Source organism: Prionailurus viverrinus, chromosome F2, assembly GCF_022837055.1.
Source record: "Prionailurus viverrinus isolate Anna chromosome F2, UM_Priviv_1.0, whole genome shotgun sequence".
Classification (NCBI taxonomy): Eukaryota; Metazoa; Chordata; class Mammalia; order Carnivora; family Felidae; genus Prionailurus; species Prionailurus viverrinus.
Window position 1 is genome coordinate 72703681 of NC_062578.1, and position 21377 is coordinate 72725057.

The 21377-nt window shown below is 49.1% G+C and overlaps 1 protein-coding gene across 2 annotated transcripts in view; it reads right to left on the bottom strand.

Moving 5' to 3' along the window:
* The window catches only part of ASAP1 (ArfGAP with SH3 domain, ankyrin repeat and PH domain 1), a 347294-nt gene that overhangs the window by 293503 nt on the left and 32414 nt on the right, over positions 1 to 21377 (bottom strand). For both annotated transcript variants that reach the window (XM_047842304.1, XM_047842303.1), the window contains exon 2: positions 18175 to 18260. In XM_047842304.1, the coding sequence (XP_047698260.1) occupies positions 18175 to 18233 (59 nt within the window). In that variant the 5' untranslated portion in view covers positions 18234 to 18260. The remainder of the gene's footprint in view (positions 1 to 18174; positions 18261 to 21377) is intronic.

Here is a 21377-nt window from a genome sequence, read left to right on the forward strand (position 1 = left end):
ACCCCCTATGGCCGTCACCAGTGATGTGCTGGAGAGACGATTCCTCTCCTCCTGTCAAACACCTATGTGTTGGGCACCCCAGGTCTCAGGCTGGATTACCCCACGATCAGAGCCCAACACGAAGACTGAAAGAAAATGCACCCAGGCAGATGAATGGGGAGATAAGATGAGGAAGGGAAGAGAGCCAGCGTGGGTACGTTAAAGAGCAGGTTATCACCATGGGCAACAACGTCCGATCCCATGGAGACTTCTGGGAAAGGCCACAGAGCTGTGTGCGTGCGGGGCAAGGGAACTGGAGCATTTATTCCCCAACTCTTGTCCTTCATGGGCTGAGGGTTGCTCCCAGAGAGTTAATGCTGAGCACTTCTGGAATGCAGAGGGAGCCTCAAAAGGCACAGTCCTGGGCGCTCAGCACATGGGAACCCGTGGGTGCCAAGGAGATCCAAACAGAGCACCAACGCTGTTCCTGAGGACTCCACGCCTGGAAAAGGACCACTGACCAGATACAGTCAGTCCTCAAAGAGGGATGAGGACAGGTCAAGAGGTAATCAGAGTCCAGGCGGGTAGAAGCAATGGCTGAGGGTGCTTGTAGGGTACAGCTGTTCAACAGAAATACACGAAAAAAAAGAAATACAGTACAGCACAGGCCATGCGTATAATTTTAGATTTTTGATCACGACGTTACAAGTCAAAAGGGATGAAATTCATTTCTTTAAAGTTTATTTATTTTGAGAGAGAGAGAGAGGGAAAGGGAGAATCTCAAGCAGGCTCCGCACGGTCAGTGCAGAGCCCAACGCAGGGCTTGAACTCATGAACCGTTGAGATCATGGCCTGAGGCAACATCAAGAGTCAGATGCTTAACCCACTGAGCCACCCAGGCGCCCTGAGGTGAAATTCGTTTTCATAATAAACATTACTTAACCCAACACGTCCAAAATATTATTTTAACATGTAATCAATAGAAAAATTATTAATGACACAGTTGATATTCTTTTTTTTTTTTTCATTCAGAGTCTCTGAAAGCCGGCCTATCTTATAGGCAAGGGACGTCTCAATTCTGTTCAACCACAATTCAAGTGCTGGGCAGCCCCACGCGGCTAGCGGCTACCATATTGATGGCGCAGGGTTCCATGAGGATCGCGGACCCAAGGTCAGACAAGGAGCTGCAACAATGCCTTCCCAAAGCACTTAGGATAAAATCTAAGCCCCTTACGTGGTCTCAACGCCTTACCTGAGCCAGCCCCTGCCCATCTCCATGACCTGACTTTTCAAACCTTCCTCCTCCTTTCCCACACTGCAGCCTTGTGTCCGGTGGTCACTCTTGGAATGTGCCACTCTAAGGGTCTCTCACCTGCTGTCCCCTCACTTGGACGTTCCCGGACCCAGACCTCTTCCTCTTCGCTTCTTTCCATCCTTCGTGCCACACTCCACAGCCTCCCTCCTCCCACCCTGCTCCCCGATCGCTGATTTTCTTACATTATACGCCACCAGAAATTAACTTCTTCATTAATGTTATTTATTGACTTTATTGTCTCTCCCGCTACCTACTGAATCCCCAGTCACTAGAGCAATGTCTGGCAAAGGAGAAGATGCTTAATTTAAATACTTGTGGAATACGTGAACGAATAGCCCTCAGATAGAGGAAGGACCAAAGTAATTCTGACGTAGCCACTGTGATTTATTTCCTTTTGCATTCCCAGGACACGGTGCTACCACCCCCCAGAGCTTGTTCCCAAATAGAAAAGCAGTGACAGGGGAGAGGGACTGGGGGCGGGCCGTGGTGGTGGCTGCTATGGCCAGGGGGCACTTTGCAGAAGAGCAGGGTCTTGGGGACTGAAATGGGACTGTGCAGGGGTGGCATGGCATCCCCGGCAGAGGGAACAGCATGTGCAAAGGTGCAGAGGCACGGAGGAGTATGTTGTATGTGGTCAATACACATTAACTCTCACCTTCTCTGTTGCCATCCCCCTTCACAAAACAAGGGTTAGCAAGGCTCTTTACTCAGTCTTCCCCTGGGAATAACATGCCACCCCTAGCCTGGTGCCCACTCCATCCTTGCCCAACCTGGCCGATAGGCTGCTGTCTCCTCCGGCCTCTCCCTTGAGGGTCTCCTTGAGCTCCTGCCACCAGGAGGACCCCTTTCTGGCCAGTAGCACGGGCCTGTTGCCAGTGAGCCTGAGACCCACACCCGTATCACTGACTGCTTTTGGGAAAGGGACACTCTCTTCACGATACACAAGAAGCCAGGAGGCTGTGAGCCCTGAATCACTAGGGTCCAACAGGAATAAAGCCTGCCTGTGGATTTCGAAGCCAGAAAGGGGCGCAGAACCAAGAAGACCTACTATGTACCGGGTACTGTGCTAACTGCTTTCATGGACTGGCTCACTGAATCCTCACTGCAGGAGGAAACTGAGGCTCACAGGGGCTAGTGGCTTGCCCAAGGTCACATAGCAAGGAGGCGTCAGGAGGGTCTCTTATTAACGGTTACGTATAAATCACAGTAAGATGAAGGGAGCAAGTCAGACAACCTTAATGGTGTCCCTGGATCCAACAGTGCCTGAAGCCAGCCCCAGCTGTGGGCTTTTCTTTCTGTTCCACAGCTTATGACTGAAAGATGTCCAACTGTACAGAACATTCTGCCAGAGAGGTAGAAGGACTTACCCGGAGGATGTCCCCATCAGTCTGGGGACCACAGAAGGACCCAGGTCCCCTGGCTCCTCTCCAGGACTGGCCACCTGCCCTGCTTATGGCTTCCTGTGAAGACTGCCCTCTGTGTACCGGTCAAACTCATCTGAACTTTCATTTGAACTCCTGGCAAGGGGGAGCCAGAGCCCTCTAAGATTACACGTGCTCCTTCTATCAGTTGCTTTATCCCCAAATAAGATCATGGCGTTCAATCCAAGAGCGATCCAAGACCCAAACCAGATAGATGGGACACCCCGAGGTGAAATGGAATGACCTCGAGTTACCAGCAGGAAAGGCCTTCCCTGACTAAAAGAAACACACGTGCCTAAGACCTGCTAGAAGGAAGGGGTGATCACAACTGTCAGGGCCAACATCAAAGCTGTCAGTGTTGCTATGTAATTTACGACCCGGTCTGCAGACAACCCTTCATCCCCTGTGATAATTGTCACCTTCCCTCTCCTGCTACTCAGAGAGCCCCACTGCTGGGCAGAGGCGGGAAAGCGGGACGATGGGAGTCAGAAGATGTGGGCTTCAGGGAGGGTGGAGCATGGGGGAATTCGGGCAAGACATCTTCTCACATGTCACATCCCTCAGTGGCTCCCCAGTGCCCAGTCACCCATTCACTCAACAAACATTTACTAAGCGCCCACTCTGTGCTAGGCACTGTGACCCTACAGACAGTGGTAAGTAAAACTGTGATGCCCCCACCCTCGTGGCAGTTATAACCTAGTGAGAAAGACTGACATGAATAAAAGCCAGATGGTCATATACACTCCCTGCCCCCCGACACACACACACACACACACACACACACACACACACACAGACACAAAGAACATGGGGAGTCGCACAGGAGGTGCACCGTGACAAAGCTAGCCAGGTTGGAAGGAGGTGTCAGGTAAGGCTTCCCCAGGGAAGAGCCCTTTGAGCTGGGACTTGGATGAGCAAGAACTCACTAGAAAAAGGGGGAAGAAGGGAGGGGCGCCCCGGGGGGGTCTCCTTGCCAAGGGCGGCATCTGGGAAGGTCCCAGGAATGGAGAAAATAGAGGCCTGGAGGGAACCAACAGAACCCGAGTCTGGCTGGAGGGCAGACAAAAAGAGGTGAGCACAGAGATGTGGTGCAGCAGGGGCAGGCCCCCCTAGGGAGCGGGGCGAGGGTGGGCAAAGGTTTACACTTATCTGAGGACAAGGGAACCACAGGCAGGGGCCTCCACAGTGTCACCGCCCTGGCTCCTGACCCTCGGATCCACCTCTCAACCCATCAAACTCCGGCCTGCCGGGTGGAGGATGCTCTCGCGGAAAGAGTACGAGATCTGCGGGGCTGCTGTGCCAGACGCCAGGGGCAGAGACCCAGACCCACATTTCAGAAGAGACTGGTGGTCAAAGGCGGGGCTCAAGGTCTGAACTCTGCCTGTGATCCGATGGGATGAGCTGCACAAAGGAGGTTAGAGGAGAGGATGGGGAACACAAGGCTGACTCTCAGCGCACACAAATAATGGCCTGGAGGGATCCCCGAGGTGAGCCAGACGTTGCTGTGCTGGAGGGTCATTGGAAAGAGCCAAAGCAGGGGCGCCTGGGCGGCCCAGTCGGTTAAACATCCCACTTCGGCTCAGGTCAGGATCTCACAGCTCGTGGGTTCGAGCCCCGCGTCGGGCTCTGTGCTGACAGCTTGGAGCCTGGAGCCTGCTTCGGACTCTGGGTCTCCCTCTCTCTGCCCCTCCCTGCTCATACTCTATCTCTCTCTCTCAAAAATAAACATTAAAAAAAATAAATTAAACAAACAAACAATAAATAAAAGAGCCAAAGCAGAACAGAGCAGACTCCTGCACACCCCTCTAAGGAAGCCGGCCAGAACTCACTGGCTCTCTCCATCTCCATTTAACTTGGTTAGTGATGTGGGCACTTCCGTGTTTGCCTCCCTGGGACCCAGTACCCCCTTCTTCTGATGACTGTACTCCAAGTTTCCCTCGGGGAAGCCGACCCTTCCCTGTTCCCATGGTGCTGACTGTACACCCCTCCCCCAGCTCTGGATGGTCAGGTGAGGTGGACACACGACCCAAGGTGGACCAATGGGAATCGATTCAGAGATTTTGCTAGAACTTCTGGGAAGAAAAGCTCTATTTACTGGGGTTGTTAGGCTAGCGACTGTAGGCCAGCTCCCGGAAACTGCAGCATGCAGAACTCAAGGAGGAAGCCAGCACAGGAGAACGCACTGCTGGGATGTGAGGGAGGAAGGGTGACATTCAGTGGTGATGCGGGGGGGGAAAAGAGAAACCAAACCTTTGAAGCCAACCATTTCTGGGGCCAGGTTTTAGCCCTGACGTCCTCTCTCAATGTGAGCAAGTAAATCCCTTTACTGTGTCAGCCGGTCTGAATTGGGTCCCTGTCACCCAAAACCAAGATGATAGCTATAGATTCCCTTGTGATCGAAGGCACGGCCTGCCCGCGCCCCATTACCGGGCTTGGGTAGGATGGAGCGGGCACGAGGGAATCCGGACAGCCGCCACACCTGCCGCCACGCCTGCCACGGGTCTGAGTCCAGGGCCTGGCACACGGAGGACACACAACCACAGGTCCAAACTTGGCAGAATTACCTGCGAAAAATCCATCGTCAACCTCCTCTCCTGACCAACCTTGCCATTTGGACACTTCTGACCACTGGACCTCCCCCCGGGAGAAGCAGCTAGAAGTAGACTCACCCGGGCCACGGTCTGTGGCTCGGGCATCTAAGAGTCAATCATCCTGCAGCTGATGAAACGGCAGCAGTGATGAAGCGCACGGCGGGGCTCACGGTCCCTGCAGCCAGTCGTGTTAATAACCGGTCTGCAGGAACTGGCATGCCTCCGCCCGCGGTTCTGCCGCTGGGCCAAAAACACTAACTCCACACTTCGCCGAAGCCTGGCGAGCACGTTTCCACTTTGCAAGCTACGGTGCGTTCTTGCTGTGCGGATCAATTTTCAGGAAAACCTGTGTTGTTTATGAGCACCAAACCCCAAATATTTGCAGAGAAGCCCTTTTGGGAGTTTCTGGCACTCTGGGAACCCACACAAAGTGTTACCTATCTTTTTTTTTTTTTTAATGGAGAAAATTGTTCTCTATTCATATCTGCAAAATGCATTAGCTCCTAGCTTCCTTTTAAACCAAAACCGAATCACTTGAGTATCCAAGGCTGCTGCTTTCTCTAAGATGATCTTTGTTAAGTTGTAACATTATGGATGACCCGGGAAAGAAAAAAATGTGCAAATAGAGACCAAGGTCCGTACAATTCTCGATCACTGTATACACATACGAAGACCACCTCAGCTGTGAAAGGGTTCTTCAAGTAACAAGCCTAGAAATGGCATTTTATGTTGATGATCAAGCTTACGGGCCATTGATACGATTTCACCAATTTGTATTTACTGAACATCTACTATGTGCCAGGCTCTATGCCAGGCACTGGGATAACATTAGTGGATAAGCAGCCATCACCACTGTCTGCTGGGAGCTGGTGGTCTTGGTGGGGGGCGGGGCAGACACACACAAGTAAACAAATGATTCCAGATTGTTACAGTGCTAGAAGAAAACATGCAGGGTGCAGCCAGAGGGAATGCAGTGGTGAGGAAAGATCTGAGGAAGTAGCATTTAAGCTGAGACTCTAGGACAAGACTTGTCACTCTTACAAAGAGCAGGGGTTTGGGGGCCAGGAGGTGCAGGGAGAGTGGTCCTAGAGGCAGAGAAACAGCGCGAGGCAGAGTCCTGAGACAGCCAGTGCTCACAGCCTCTGACAACTGAATGCTGTTGAGGAAATGGAGCCTTTGTGGGCCATGGTAACGAAACTGGATTTCATTTTAGGTAAAACGGGCAGGGGGCATCGGGGCCACTGATGGGTGTTAAGCCAGGGCAAAGCATGATCCCACGCAGGAGCGGTGGAAAGAATAACCCATGTTGGCCAGCTTAATCTTGAGGTGCCTGCTAGACTTCCAAATGGAGATATTAATCAGGTGTTAGGGATAATCAAGTCTGGAACTCAGAGGAGAGGCTCAGCGGACACAGAGTTTGGAAGTATATAATTAGTCAGCACACACAGGGTCTCCAAAAACACCGTGAGGTCGGTTGGAGCCAGGGACGCCCCGCTGAGAGGCTGCGAAAAGGGGCAGGGTCCCAAGAAGAAATTCAAACGGGCTTGGTGCCATGCAAGTCCAAAGAAAACAGAGTTTTTAGAGGGAGGGAGTGGCCAGCTGGGGCAAATGCCTCCCGGGAGCTGAGCCGACCCGCAGAGCAATTCTGAAGCTTTGAGACTCGAGGAGGGGTCTCCTCTTAAACAGCTTTCCTGAGGACCTAGGGATGATATAGGGACATAGCGAATGGTAGACATTCCAGGCTCCGGGGCCAGACTCCCTGTAACTGACCTCCACCTCTGCCATTTCACAGCAGCATGTCCTCAGCCAACTTCCCAAACCTCCACGAGTGTCAGCCGGTCTTTACAACAGAAATAACGGTATCTGCCTCACAGGGCTGTTGTGGGATTAAATGAGCTAATAAGTAGCAAATGCTTAAGAGAGTAAATCGCCTGACTCATGTTAAATGTTCAATGTCAGCTATTGTTATTGCTGTTATTGTTGTTATACTAATGAGTGGTAAGTGCCAACTGCTGGGCTTTGCATGCACAGCTGATCCTGGAACAACATGGGTTTGAACTGTGTGGGTTTTTTTCCGACGAATGCTGTACAGCACTGTAAACGCATTTTCTCTTCCTTATGATTTTCTTCAACATTTTTTTCTCCAGCTTACTTGACTGTAAGAATACATGTAACATACCAAATACATACTAACCAACGATTTATGTCAGCAGTAAGGCTTCTGGCTAACAGTAGGCTATTAGTAGTTAAGCTGTGGGGAGAGTCATGACGGAGGAGTCAGCGCCTCGAACCCCTGTACTGTTCACGGGTCAGCCGGACACCTGGGTGGCTCAGTAAGTTAAGCATCTGACTTTGGCTCAGGTCATGATCTCACGATCTGTAAGTCTGAGTCCCCCATGGCGTGAGCTCGAGTCCTGCTTCAGGTGAGCCCCACTTCTCTCTCTCTCTCTCTCTCTCTCTGCCCCTTCGCTCACTTGTACCCTCTCTCTCTCAAAAAAAAGAAGGGGGGGGTCAACTATAGTCACTTATGTGGCAGATATCGTTATACCCACTTTGCAGACGGAGAAACTTGCCTAGGACCACCCAGTAAAGTTCTGAGGGTGTCACTGGCATTCACATACAGGTCAGACTCAGTGCTCATAACCACTGCTCTGCAATTCCTCCTGGGATGCCAAGATGTTAATGTCCAGGGCAAGGAAGGAAATGGCCCACTCGTGTATCAATTGTGTGCTATGGGCTGAATGTTTGTGTCCCCCCAGATTCATATGCTGAGACCCTAACCGCCAGCAGGCAGGACCTCTGGGAGGTGATTAGGTCATAAGGGTGGAGCCCTCATGATTGGCATTTGTGTCCTTATCAAAGGGACCCCAGACAGCATGTGAGGACACAGCGGAAAGACAGTCAGTCATTGTGAGCCAGGGGGTGGGCTCTCACTGGGCTTGGAATCTGCCAGCGCCTTGATCTTGCACTTCCCAGCCGCCATAAGCGTGAAAAATAAACGTTTGTTGTGGAAGCCCCTCAGTCTGCGGTAGCCTGAACTAAACATTGTGTTTCTTCCACTTGTGTTTCCGGGGGACCTACTGGTTTTAAACTGGTTCTGGGTGGCGCCTGGGTGGCTCAGTCGGTTAAGCACCTGACTCTTGGTTTCAGCTCAGGTCATGATCTCACGGTTTCGTGGGTTTGAGCCCCGTGTCGGGCTCTGAGCTGACAGTGCAGAGCCTGCCTGGGATTCTCTCTCCGCCTTCCCCCCACTCGCCCGGTCTCTGTCTCTCTCAAAATAAATAAGTAAGTAAAACTTTTAAAAAATTGGTTCTGGCATGCATATGGCTATTGGAAAACCCAATCCTACCCTGCATCTCCCAGAGTCGCAGATTCATGAAGAGGTGAGGCTGTGCTGGACAAGAAGACTCCTCGGGGAGGTTGGGGGGGGGGGCATGGTCCCCCATGTGCACGGAGCTCCAGCTTGCGGCCCTGCCTGTACCACAGCAGCTCTGCTCCCATCTGGTTTATACACTAAGCCCTCTCTTAGCATGCACATGAAGAAAATATTCTGCGGATACAAAAGTTTCAAAACTGCAAGACTCGTCTTTTCTCCGGCTGCACCTGCATCAGAATCACCTGTGGTGGTTGCTTAACATGCGGAGTGCTTGGCCTCACTACAAACTGAAGGAATCAGAAACAGCAGAGGGAGTTTGCTCTTTAACCGGATCCCCAGGTAATGCACGTGCTTGTTCCAGTTTGAGAACCACGTGAGAATCTCCATTACTGTGCGGTCCAGCACACTAGCCGTTAGCCACTTATGGCTAATTTCAATTTCAATTTCAATTCATTAAGACTAATTAAACTTTGGGGGCACCTGGCTGGCTCAGTCCGTTAAGCGTCTGACTCTTGATTTTGGCTCTGGTCATGATCTCCTGGTTCTTGAGATGGAGACTGAGCCCGAGCCCCGAGTGGCGGGGGGGGGGGGGGGGGGGGGGGGGGGCGTTGTGTCGACATTGCAGAGCCTGCTTGGGATTGTCTGTCTCCCTCTCTCTGCCCCTTCCCTGCTTGAGCACATGCTTGTGCATTCTCTCTCTCTCTCTCAAAATAAATAAACTTAAAAAAAAAAAAAGGTTAAGTAAACTTTAAAAATGCCATTTCTCAGTTGCACTAAGCACATTTTAAGTGCTCAACAGTCCCATGTGGCTAATGGACACCACACAGAACATCCATCATTATAGAAAGTTCTGCTGAACAGCCCAAACATCTAGACCCCTAAATCCACTTGAATAATGTACCTCACGTGTTTTGCACCAAGCCACTAAATTCAGTCATCATTTCCTACCATTTTTAACTATAGTCAAGGCTTCATATGCTACCTAAGGAAACAGTATTATACCTTCCGTATTGGCCAGAAATGACCTGCCATCTATCTATTTCCCCCGACACACTCCGAGAGCCTCGAAGGCGAGAATCATGCATGTATTATTTAGGTGTGTATACTCAGTGCCTACAGCATAAATAAATGCTTGGGAATTGCTTAATTGGCCCACATAACATGAATGAAATATGAAGCTGACAGTGATTTGTCCTTGCTAAAAGCACTCACCAGCAAATCCATTAGGATGACTATTACAAAAACAGAAAATAACAAATGTAGGCGAGGATGTGGAGAAATCGGAATCCTTGTGCACCGTTGGGGGAATCTAAAATGGTGCAGCCGCTACGGAAGATGGTAGGGGGGTTCCTCAAAAAAGAAAAGAAAAGACAAAGAAACATAAAAATACCATATGATCGAGCAGCTCTACTTCTGGGTATATACCCAAAAAGACCGGAAAGCAGGGTCTTGAGGTGATATTTGTGCACCTATATTTACAGCTGCATTATTCACAATAGTCAAGAGATGGAAGCAATCTACGTGTCCATCAGTGGAAGAATGGAGAAGCAAACTGTGGTACGTCCGTAACGACGGGATATCAGCCAACCTTAAGAAGGAAGCAAATTCTGACGTGTGCTAAGACATGGATGAATCTTGAAGACACTGTGGTAAGATAAGCCAGTCACAAAAAGACCAATGCTATGTGACTCCCCTTTTATGGGGCACCTGGAGTCGTCCAATTCATGAAGAGAGAAAACAGACTGGTTGGCTGCCAGGGGCTAGAGCAACGGGGACGTGAGGAATTGTTAATGGGGACAGAGGTTCAGTTTTGCAAGATGAGAAAAGTTCTGGAGATGCATAGTGGTGATGGTTGCCCAAAAACATGAATATATTTAATACCACTTAAAAAAATCACTAAGATGATAAATTTTAGGTCATGTGTATTTCAGCACAATTAAAACTGCTTTAAATAAGTAAATAATACATTTGTGTGTGTGTGTGTGTGTGTGTATTAAAGCATTTATCAACACCAACGAGAAGAAACATATCAGCCCCATGGCTTAGAGACAATGTCTTTGGAAGAACCCTGATTCACAATCTACGCAATGTGCCACAGGCAGATGCTGGAGGCAGAGGGAGGGAGACGCGAAGATGAGACACAGAGAGGCACTGCCAAAAGCCTGACCTGGAACCACACCTCCACAGAGGGAGCTTCTGTGACAATCCCAGGGCGAAAGGGAGCCTCTGGGTTCCCTTGACTTACTCTACCACTCAGAATCCTCGCCAACAGCACTGCACCAAGCTGACCAACAGAATTCCTGGGAAGGCTTCACCCTGGGAGGTTCTGATTCCATACATCTGGGGAGCTTTATCTTTACAGGGTTGTGCAGGGGAGCCAGGGTTGGGAGCCCCATTCTGTAGAACTTGTATCATCCTTATATCATGCTGTATCTCTTAATGCACCCGCTGTTCCCATCTTCCCATCTGGTTTGCAAACTTCTCGAGGGGAGTGATTGTGCCTTATCTCAATCCTGAGCATCAAAATCACCCGTGGAACTTTTTTTAAGACTGCAGATGCCTGGGGTCTACCACACATCTATTAAGTCGGCATCCCCAAGCATCTGTATTCTTTTAAAAACCCTCGAAAGGGATTCTGATCACACCCCTAGACAGAGACCTACCGCACTGTGGGCTAAGAGTGCTTGACACAGGGTCTGCTCCCCATTTGCTGAGTGATAGGATGCAGCCCCTTTGACTAAGTATCTGAAAGAGACAATGCGTGCGTTTCATCTGTGTTACTGATTCTAAATATTTTACTAAGAACATTTTGCACAGGATTTAAACCAAATGATAAATAAAAGACAACAATTAGCAGTTGGTGGGCACCTAATACGTGCCAGGGGCCCATCACGTGCTTCCTGTGTATTGTCCCACTTAATCCTCAGTCCTAGGTCAGGAAGGTACTGTGACCTGTCTCCATCTTACAGATGAGAAAACCGAAGCACAGAGAAATTAACTCACTGCCTCAAAAAATTAAACTTTTTAAAAAATAATTATTTCCTTTAAAAAAATTTTTTAATGTTGTTTATTTTGAGAGAGACAGAGAGAGAGACAGAGCAGGGGAGAGGGAGAGAGAGAGGGAGACAGAGAAACCCAGCAGGCTCTGTGCTGTCAGCACAAAGCCCAACGTGGGGCCCAAACTCACAAACCAAAAAATCATGTCCTGAGCTGAAATCAAGAGTCAGACGCTTAATGGACCGAGCCACCCAGGTGCCCTAAAACTTAACTTTTTTTTTTATGTAACATTTAGATTACAAACATTTCATAACTTTAGAAAAGTGATCATAATCTTTTTTAATGACTACATTGTTTTTCAGTATTTTACCCTAATTTTTTTTTATCATTTTGTTCTAATTTGTTGAATCCTCCTTGTAGGGCAGGCTTTTATCTTGTTTACAACTGTTTACCATTTTAAATGCACATCTTCGTGCTGGGGTGGAGGCGGGGATATTTTCTGTATTTCCAAAAGCCTTTCCTCAGGAAAGATTACGCGGAAATGTTCAGACGGTGAGTGGCATTAAATAGTGAACCAAAGGGGGCGCCTGGGTGGCTCAGTCAGTTAAACTCCTGACTCTTGATTTCTGCTCAGGTCAAGATCTCACAGCTTATAAGTTTGAGTCCTGAGTCAGGCTCTGCACTGACAGTGTGGAGCCTGCTTGAGATTTTCTCTTTCTCTCACTCTTTCTCTTTTTCTCTTTCTCTTTCTCTCTCTGCCCCTTCCCTAACTTGAGCTCTTTCTCTCTCTCAAAATACATAAATAAACATGAAAAAAAAATTTTTTTTTTGAAAAAAATTTTTTTAATAAGTAAGTACTGAACAAAAGTCTCCATCGAGGGGAATGTGAGAATGAGCTGGGCAAGCCGTCTCTCCTGGATGGGCCATATTCCTTGGCACAGTCCTCACCAATGAGCACCAAATAGCTACGATGGGCCAGGTGCTCTTGTGAACGCTTTATAGATCCGATCCCCCCTGGTCCTCACAAGACCCGTAGGGTGAGGTACAGACAGGCTGCCTGAAACAGAGAAAGGTGAACAAATGCACCCAGGTTCACAAAACCAGCAAGAGCTGAACCAGGATAGGAGGCTACAGTTCTAACCACCAAGCCAGGCCTTCCGGTCAAGGCAGGCGTCCCCATGACACCCTCAATCAACCACCCCAAGAAACAAAAACAAATGACAGTGGCGGGAAAGAGCCCTGCCCATCACTCAGACCACAGCAGACTCTCTCTGTAAGTGCTCCATGAAAATGTCCGCTTCACTTCCCTGGCACAAAATCCAGAATCGCTCGCTCAGAGCCACAGTCTCTGACCTCGAGGGTGCGTACCTTCTAGATGCAGAGAGAAAGTGAAGGAAGGAAGGGGAAGATGATCACACTCCCTCCAGAGGCTCTGGTAGGGGCTTTGCATCATTGTACATAGTTGAGATATGCTGAATTGTGTACCCCACCCCCCCTCCAAATGTTGATGTCCTGGAGCCTGTATCCATGAATGTGAGTTTACTTAAAAACTCGGTCTTTGCAGATGCAATTAAGACATAAATTAAGATGAGGTCACACCTGAGTAGGGCAGGCCCTTATTCCAAGGTGACCAGTGTCCATAAATTTCTTTCTTTCTTTCTTTCTTTTTTTTTTTTTTTTTTTTTTTTTGCAACACAATAAACTTCTCTTGTCTTAATCACCAAGTTTGGAGTATGTTGTTAGAGCAGCCCTAGAGATGAATTCAACACTGCCTGGCCTTCCAGCTCTAGCAAGACAGAAGCGGTATTTTGTTCATCTCGGGGTCCCAGGAACTGAAGCCAACTCCCTGGCACGTAGTAGGGTGCTGACAATGTGTTTGAGTGAGCAAGTGAAGAAACTAATAAAGTACAAACACGGTCGGAGAAGGAACTGTATCTTTAATCTTGACAAGAGACCAGAGCAAATTAGGTGCTCAATAAACATTGCAGAATGAATTTTTTTTAAGTGAATGAACGAGAAGCTCAGGGAGGCTTTGCAGGGGATCTTATTCGTCTGTTTCCCAGGGATTCATCAGGGGGCCTGGCACACAGTAGCTGCTTAATATATTTGAACCGGGGTGGGGGGGTGAAGAGAGAGAGGGAGACCATCAAGATCAGAAACACAATTTCCCAAACCCTCATCCAGGTGAAACCTTCTTTCCCATGCCATGCAATAACCCGGTGACTTGTGAGCAGCCTCAATGATACTGAAAGGGCTTTCACAGTGGAACTCGAATGCGGTTTTTCCAAAACACATTTTTTTTTCTTTCACATCCAGAAATCGTAAGGCTTTCCAACCCTCCCAACAATGTTAGAAATGCAGCTCAGAGTTGAGAGGTCAACGCTTCTGCGTTCAGCCCGAGGGACACATTTCCCGTCCATGCACAGCCTTCATTCCTGACCCCTGCCCTGTGGCCAAAAAGGGACATCAACCAGGCTCAGGGAAATTCAATTTGGGTTGACAGCTGGCAGCATGATAACAACGGGGCATCTGCCTTGACCCTTTGGAGAAGCAAAGGCAGGCGGGGGTGGGGGAGGTCACGAAGGTTTCTCTGGGGCTTGGTAAACCTCCTAACGGAGGGTCTCAAGTTTCGGCTGGTTACTTTCCACATCCGGAGGAAAACCCTGATTTCTACTGCTGGCTCAGAATTCAGTTCTGCTTCCAACTGCTCTCCTGGTGGTATGTGGGGTGAGAAAAAGGAACCATGTTACTCTTCACTCCCCCGGACCTGAGCTTTCCCAGGAGTGGCAATAACACCGTGGCGAGGTGCGATTTCAGCCATTCATTCACACATGCGTTCACATTAATAACCCACCAGACCAAGTATGAGGTCGCTGGACTTAGGCCTCAATGCATGTAGAGAATCTCTGCTCCTGTGGGATCCCCATTCTTGTCTCCTGAACTCCCAGCTCCGACTCTCGTCTGCTCCACGGACACCAAGTGTAGCATAGCAATCGTCAGAGTGACAAACACAAAAAAAGCAGAGCTGACCCCTTCTCAGTGGTGGTTAACAGGCAAGGGAGGAACCAGCTTTCTGTTACCGGATGTCGCCCTCACGTGATCGGCTCCCCCCCAGATGCTGGATCTCTCCTGCCTGTCGGAGGAGGCGGTTGAGGGGGACACCTACGTTATCTTAGCAGATACAGACCCTGTGTGTGGCTGGACTAGTTTGCACGCCCTCCTGTGGCCCCAGGGGGGTCGCACGCGGAGCCTAACCCTGGGGCAGTTGATCTGTATGGCATTTAGCCCTTTGCTTTGCTTCTGAACAGAAAGCCCCACGAGAACTGGCCATGCCTGCTGCTTGCTCCTTCGTATCCCCAAGCGCTCTGGCCCAGGCCCCCAGCACCTAGATAATAAGCAGTGGAGCCGCACATCATACAAAAGAGTCAACACACGAACAAAAAGAAACAAAGGTAGCAGCTTAAAGAGAGCCAACCAGGCAGGTGTGGGTTTCACTCACGCTCTGTGTGCCCCATGATGTGCTTCTATTGAAGTATAACATAAATACATATAATTATTTGTGTCACAGGGGCGCCTGGGTGGCTCCATCGGTTAAGCGTCCGACTCTTGGTTTCGGCTCAGGTCACGATCCCACGGTTCATGGGTTCAGGCCCTGCATTGGGCTCTGCACTGACAGCACAGAGCCTGCTTGGGATTCTCTCTCTCCGTCCTCCTCTGTCCCTCCCCTGCTCTCTCTCTAAAATAAACAATCACATTAAAAAAAATTTTTTTTTTTCATTACCTGTGTCATAGGTGTGCCATCGAAGGAATTTTTACACCTGTGTCACCAGCACCCAAGGCGGGGGAAACGGAACATCCGCGGAACCTCAGGAGCAGGCCTCGGGCTCCCTTCCCGCCGCTACCCTCACCACCCAGGGGTAAGCCGCGCCCCTGCCAGCTGCAGGACACCTCCTGAGTTACCTATCCCTGCTGACTCTTTGCTTCACGTTGGGAAAACGAGGCTTGCCGCGCTGTGTTTCGAACGTGGGTGCGGTGCCTGGCCAACCACAGAGGTACAGCGCTAACGCTCGAAGTCGTGGAAGTAGTGATGGCCACGGTACCAGCAGCAGCCAGGGCAGCAGAAGTAACAGGAGAGGGAGTCAGGACAGGGGGTAGCAACAGTAGGAGCAGCAGGATCAGTGACTGTGAAGGCAGTGGTGGTAACAGGAGAGGAGTAATGGCAGTAACAGAAGCCGTAGTGTTGACAGCAGAAGCGACAGGAGCAGGAATAGCTAACGCTTCGACAGCAATTACGAACATTCCAGGCACTGTTCCAAGTGCTCTACCTTAACTCCTCTAACGCTGGAAGCCACCCTTATAAAGATGCACAAAGTATCATTTCACTGAAGCCCTGAAAGGTTAAGTGGCTTTCCCAAGGTCACGTTAACTACAGATCCGGGGATCCATGGATCCAGGGTTCAAACACCAGCAATCTGGCCACAGAGCCTCTCCTCTTTCTTTCTCTGTCTCTTTCACACTTCCTTCTTTCCTTCCTTCCTTCCTTCTACTTATTTATTTATTTAGTGAGTGAGTGAGTGAGCAGGGGAGGGGCAGAGAGAGAGAGGGAGACAGAGAATCCCAAGCAGGCTCCGCACTGTCAGTGCAGAACCCGACGAGGGGCTCGAACTCACAAACCGGGAGATCGTGACCTGAGCCGAAATCAAGAGTCAGACCCTTAACCGACTGAGCCACCCAGGCGCCCCCGAGCCTCTCCTCTTAAAAGCAATCTTTCCGTAACTCTTTGCTTGGCAAAGAAAGGTTTGTCCTCCAAGGTTCTCTTCTTTGTGTACAAGGAGCAACTCTCCATTTTGGCAAGCATGTAGTCTCATAGAATAAAGACCACATTTCCCAGCCTTCCTTGCAGCTGTGCAGAGCCTAAATTCCAGCCAACAGAATATAAGCAGAAGCAGCAGATGCATTACCCAGAAGCAACCTTAAATGGAGAGAGCCTGCCTTTCTTCTTCTCTTGCCTTCTTCCTGCTGACAGATATGATGTCCTGAGCAGCAGCAGCTACAATGGACCATGAGGTGACTTGGGAATGAAGGCCCACATGGCAGAGAAAAAAGAGCAAATGCCCGGCTGTCGCGCAGATTGCCATAGCAGCTCTGCACGTCTTGTGTCTGAACTTTCAGGTAAGGGAGAAATATACCTAATATCTTCTTTAAGCCAATGTTCATTTAGATTTTACAGGATTCATAGCAAAACCTAATCCTCAATAATCCTTGCAATTATAATTAATATCACCTGAAAAGACCCCTGCAAAACTATCACTTTTGTGTTGGACTCTTGACTTAAAAACAAAACAAAATGAAACATGACTTTGTGTATCCCCCCCAACAGATAAACTGTGAACATAAGCATACAAAGCCTCATTGACCCTGGAAGGTAGGAACAGTTCCTTGTCAATTCATGTTGGGGTCACACTGAAGCCCCTCAGGTTGGTCTCCCTGCCTCCAGTCTCTCTCATCTGTTCAGGACACTTTTGCTTGTCTTATACTTAAAAACTATTTTTATCCTAAAAATTGAAATAATTATGACGCTCTGTATGTGCCTCCTGTACGCAAATCACGTTATTGTCTAGTTTTTTCTAACCTGCGTGCAAAAATATAAAACATAAATATGATGATTTCCCTTTCAGAGATGAAAGAAACAGAGAAGGTCAGTGATTTGCCTGAGGTCACACAGCAAGTTGGTGGCAAAGCCAGAATTCCACCACTCCCTCCAGCACCCATGCTCTTTCCACCACACCAAGCTGGTTTCTGGGAAACACCAGTCACAGCAGACCCATCCTGCGTCACGTGACCCTGGCAACTTTAAGATTCTCAGACTCCATGACTCCTCTCTGCCTCTTCTTGTCCACTCTAATTTTTTATCATCCTTTAACACAGACTTCCACCCACTGAGGCCAGATGCCTCGGATTCCATCACATGCCCCTACACCAGGCCTCAGTATTTCCAGCTGCAAAATGGGGCAAATCATACCTCCACCAAGAGGCAACATGGCAGAGAGGAAAAAGGCAGGAGACCCGGAATCAGGAAAAACGGACTTCAAATCCAGCTGGGCACATTCTTTACCTGTAAAATGAATGTAGCAATTCCTACCTGGTGGGATTACTGGGTGGACTGAACGATGTTTCTAAGAGTCGCTCGGCTGAAAATAGCACCTATCCCTGACAAGTGTCATCCTTGTTACTATTCCTGACTTCATCCGGTACCACCACCCTGACATTTCCTTCTGCACAAAGGACACAGGTGATGTGGCAGCAAGCACTCTGAAAAGCCTACCGCCTTACAAACGCCACACATTTGTTTGCCACTAACATTCACGCCCACTGCGTCTCTGTCAGATTCTCGTCTGCAGTTTGATCAAATTTCGCATTTCAACCCCCGCCCCAAGAATCCCTCCACATCTCCCAGGCTGTGCGTTCTAGACAGGATGGGCTGAGGCCACTCACCGATTCCATAGCGAATCTCTCGACGAAAAACTGGAGAGCCTGGAGGCTGAAGATCTCATGTCTCAGCCGTCACATCAGAACATTACCTGGACGGGGGCAGGAGAAAAGGGGACAAGCGTCATCCAGCGGGACCGGGCAGAAGACATGGTCTCAGACCAACACGCGATTTCATTTGGAGGCTGGCATCCTTGTTAGGAATGTTCCTACACCACCGAGTGGCCGTCCAGGAACGGGAAGGAAAAGAGCCAGCAAACCACTGTTTCGGCGATCCACTTTGGAGCTGGTATCGCCATCCTTGGATCTGTGCGAATGCTCAGGGAGCCTTCGTGTGTTCTATTTCTAGCTCTACAGCGGAGAGCAATTTACAAGTCATTAATTTCTCTAAACATGAAATCAAAGCGTGCTCACAGGTGCGACAGACAGACCCAAGCAGCTCTGTGCCCACAGGGAACGTGGAGGTGTTCCCCCAGCCCAGGGAACCAGCCCAGGGAGGAGGTACAGCCATATGAATATACATATTTCAGGACAGCCCCTCTGAACCTGGGAGAGGATTTTAATTAATGCATGCATACCAAAGCTTAATTGCTGAGTGCACAGAGCACAGGAAGTCTGGGATAAAAGGTGTTACGTAAGGGAACAGCTTCAATATTTGCAGAATGGAAGAGAAATAGAGGTAGGGAGTGAAAACAAGATGAGCCAAGACACCTGCTGGGTCCTTCTCCAGGGATCCGCAGCTCAGAGTGGCAACTTCATTGGGGCCAGGACCTGGGGACACTCCTGACCCACCGTCTTCCTAATCCATCCCCAGTCCTGTCTCATTTACTTCCTAAAGATCTCTCGGCCTGTCTCCCTCTCTCTGTCTCTCTGTCTCTCTGTCTCTCTCTCTCCCCATCCTCACAACACAGCCCGGGACCAAGCCTCCACCATTCCCACCTGGGTGCCTACAACTGCCTCCTTCCTGGTCTCCTCTCACCCCCACTTCTCCCCCTGCAATCTGGTCCCCCCCACACTGAAGCCAGAATCATCTCCATGGGTTTTTTTTTTAACCTTTTACTGTAGAGACTTTTGTAGACACAAAAACAGAGAATATCCTGAACAGCCGTGCACCCACCACCCAGCCCCGACCACCATCAACTCACAACCAATCCTTCCTCTCCCCACGCTATTATTTCCAAGCAAATAATCTCACCATTTCAGTCACAAATAGAACAGCATGCATCTGCAAGACCAGGTCTTTTACGTAAATATCATTGAAATACCATCACCACGCCTAAAAAAATTTATTTAATTCCTTGTCCTCACCAAATACCCAATTTTCAGATTTCTAATAGTCCCATAAATGTCAAAATGTTTTTTTTAAACAATTGTTTTTTAAAATCCGGATCCAAATAAGCTCTATGCCTTATGATTGACTGAGGAGCAGAATGAAAAATTTTAAACACCAGTCTGATTACATCACCCCCCAGCTCTCCACCCCAGCTTAACATTCTTCAATGGTTCCTTAGTGCTTTAGGATAAAACCGAAATCATGTAACATGGGCTCCCTCTCGTCCGTCTCTCTGGCCTCATCTTGTCCGCTCAAACTCACTGCTATAGAGAAATCTTCTTTCAGATTCTGGGACGTGCCAAGGTCCTTCCGTTTCAAGTCTTTTGCTCATGCTACTCCCTCTGCCTGCAAGGCTTCCTCACTTAACCATCTTTGCCTAGTTAACTCCTGTACTTCCTGAAACCTTACTTCTTCAGGGAAATTCTTCTTGCTCCTCCAGATTAGATCATGGAATGTATTTCAGTTTTCATTCATAATTATGCATTCATTAGTGTGAATACTGACTAACATCTGTTGATTGGATTCAATTATAAGCTATATGAGCATAAAGAGTGTGTTGGCGGGGGCGGGGGGGGGGGACGCCTGGGTGGCTCAGCCGGTTAAGTGTCTGACTTCGGCATGGGTCGTAATCTCATGGTTCGTGGGTTCAAGCCCTGCGTCGGGCTCTGGGCTGACAGCTCAGAGCCTGAAGCCTGCTTCGGATTCTGTGTCTCCCTCTCTCTCTACCTGTCTGCTCACACTCTGTCTCTCTCTCAAAAATAAACAAACATTGTATGGAAGCCAATTTGGTAATAAATTCCATGTAAAAAAATTTAAAAAAAAGAAAAAGAAATAATAAACATTTTAAAAGAATGAAAAAAAAAAGTGTGTTTGGATTTCCTCATCGATGTGTCCCCAGCACCAATTACACAGTGCTCACCACAATATTAATAGATATTTGTGGAATACATGATCAAGCCACTTCCTTCAAGCTAAAATGCCAATAATGATTGACTGAATCTTCCCGAACCTTGAATTAGACATTTAAATTGGATGGAGAAATGCCATGTGTTCGGGAAAGCCAAAGCGATCCTTAAAAAGAAGGGCAATGTCGGAGGACTCCTATTTCCCGATTTCAAAACCTACTACAAAAGCTATAGTTCCCAAAACAGAGTGGTATACGAGTAAGAGGAAATAACCTGCTTTTGCTCCGAATCGGAGACCTTCGTGGACTGCTCCCCTCCCAATCCCAACCTCACTGCACACAACTCAGGCCCTGTTACTTGCATGAGTCGTCAGTGCCCCTCCCAGCCCGGTCCTCAACCTGCTGTTCCTTTGCTTTCCTCGCTCCCCACCCCCCCCCCCCACCCCCGAGTGTGGAGGCTGCAACACTGTACGACTGAGTCACTGCTCCTACTTCTTCATTCCCACCCTGAATCTGTTACACGTTTGTGCCCTTGGTCATGTGACTTTGTACCACTTCCCACTAGGGTCGGGGGTGTTTATTCCTCCTCCCCACCGGACCCTGGACTGGACCACGGCCTTATTTAAGCAATGGCATGTGGATGGATGCAAGTGGCAGGGAGTGTGTGGTCCCAGGTCCATGCCTCCTACACCCCTGTCATGTGCCGTGGGAGGACTACATCTCCCCAGACGCCGTTAGCTACTACCTCTCAGTCTGGACCCCAGATTGGTAACACGCAGAGCAGATCTGAACCCAACCAGAAGGCCACCCTGAGCCAGCTGAGCCCGGCCTAGATCAGACAAGTCACAGAGCCATGAGCTTGAATACGAAGATCTGTTGTCAAGCCAGTCGCTGCAGTTCTGAGTTGCTGGGGTTTTTTTAAACCGACTAATACAAATGGGAATGCTAATTTATGGACCCTGTCAAGTATCA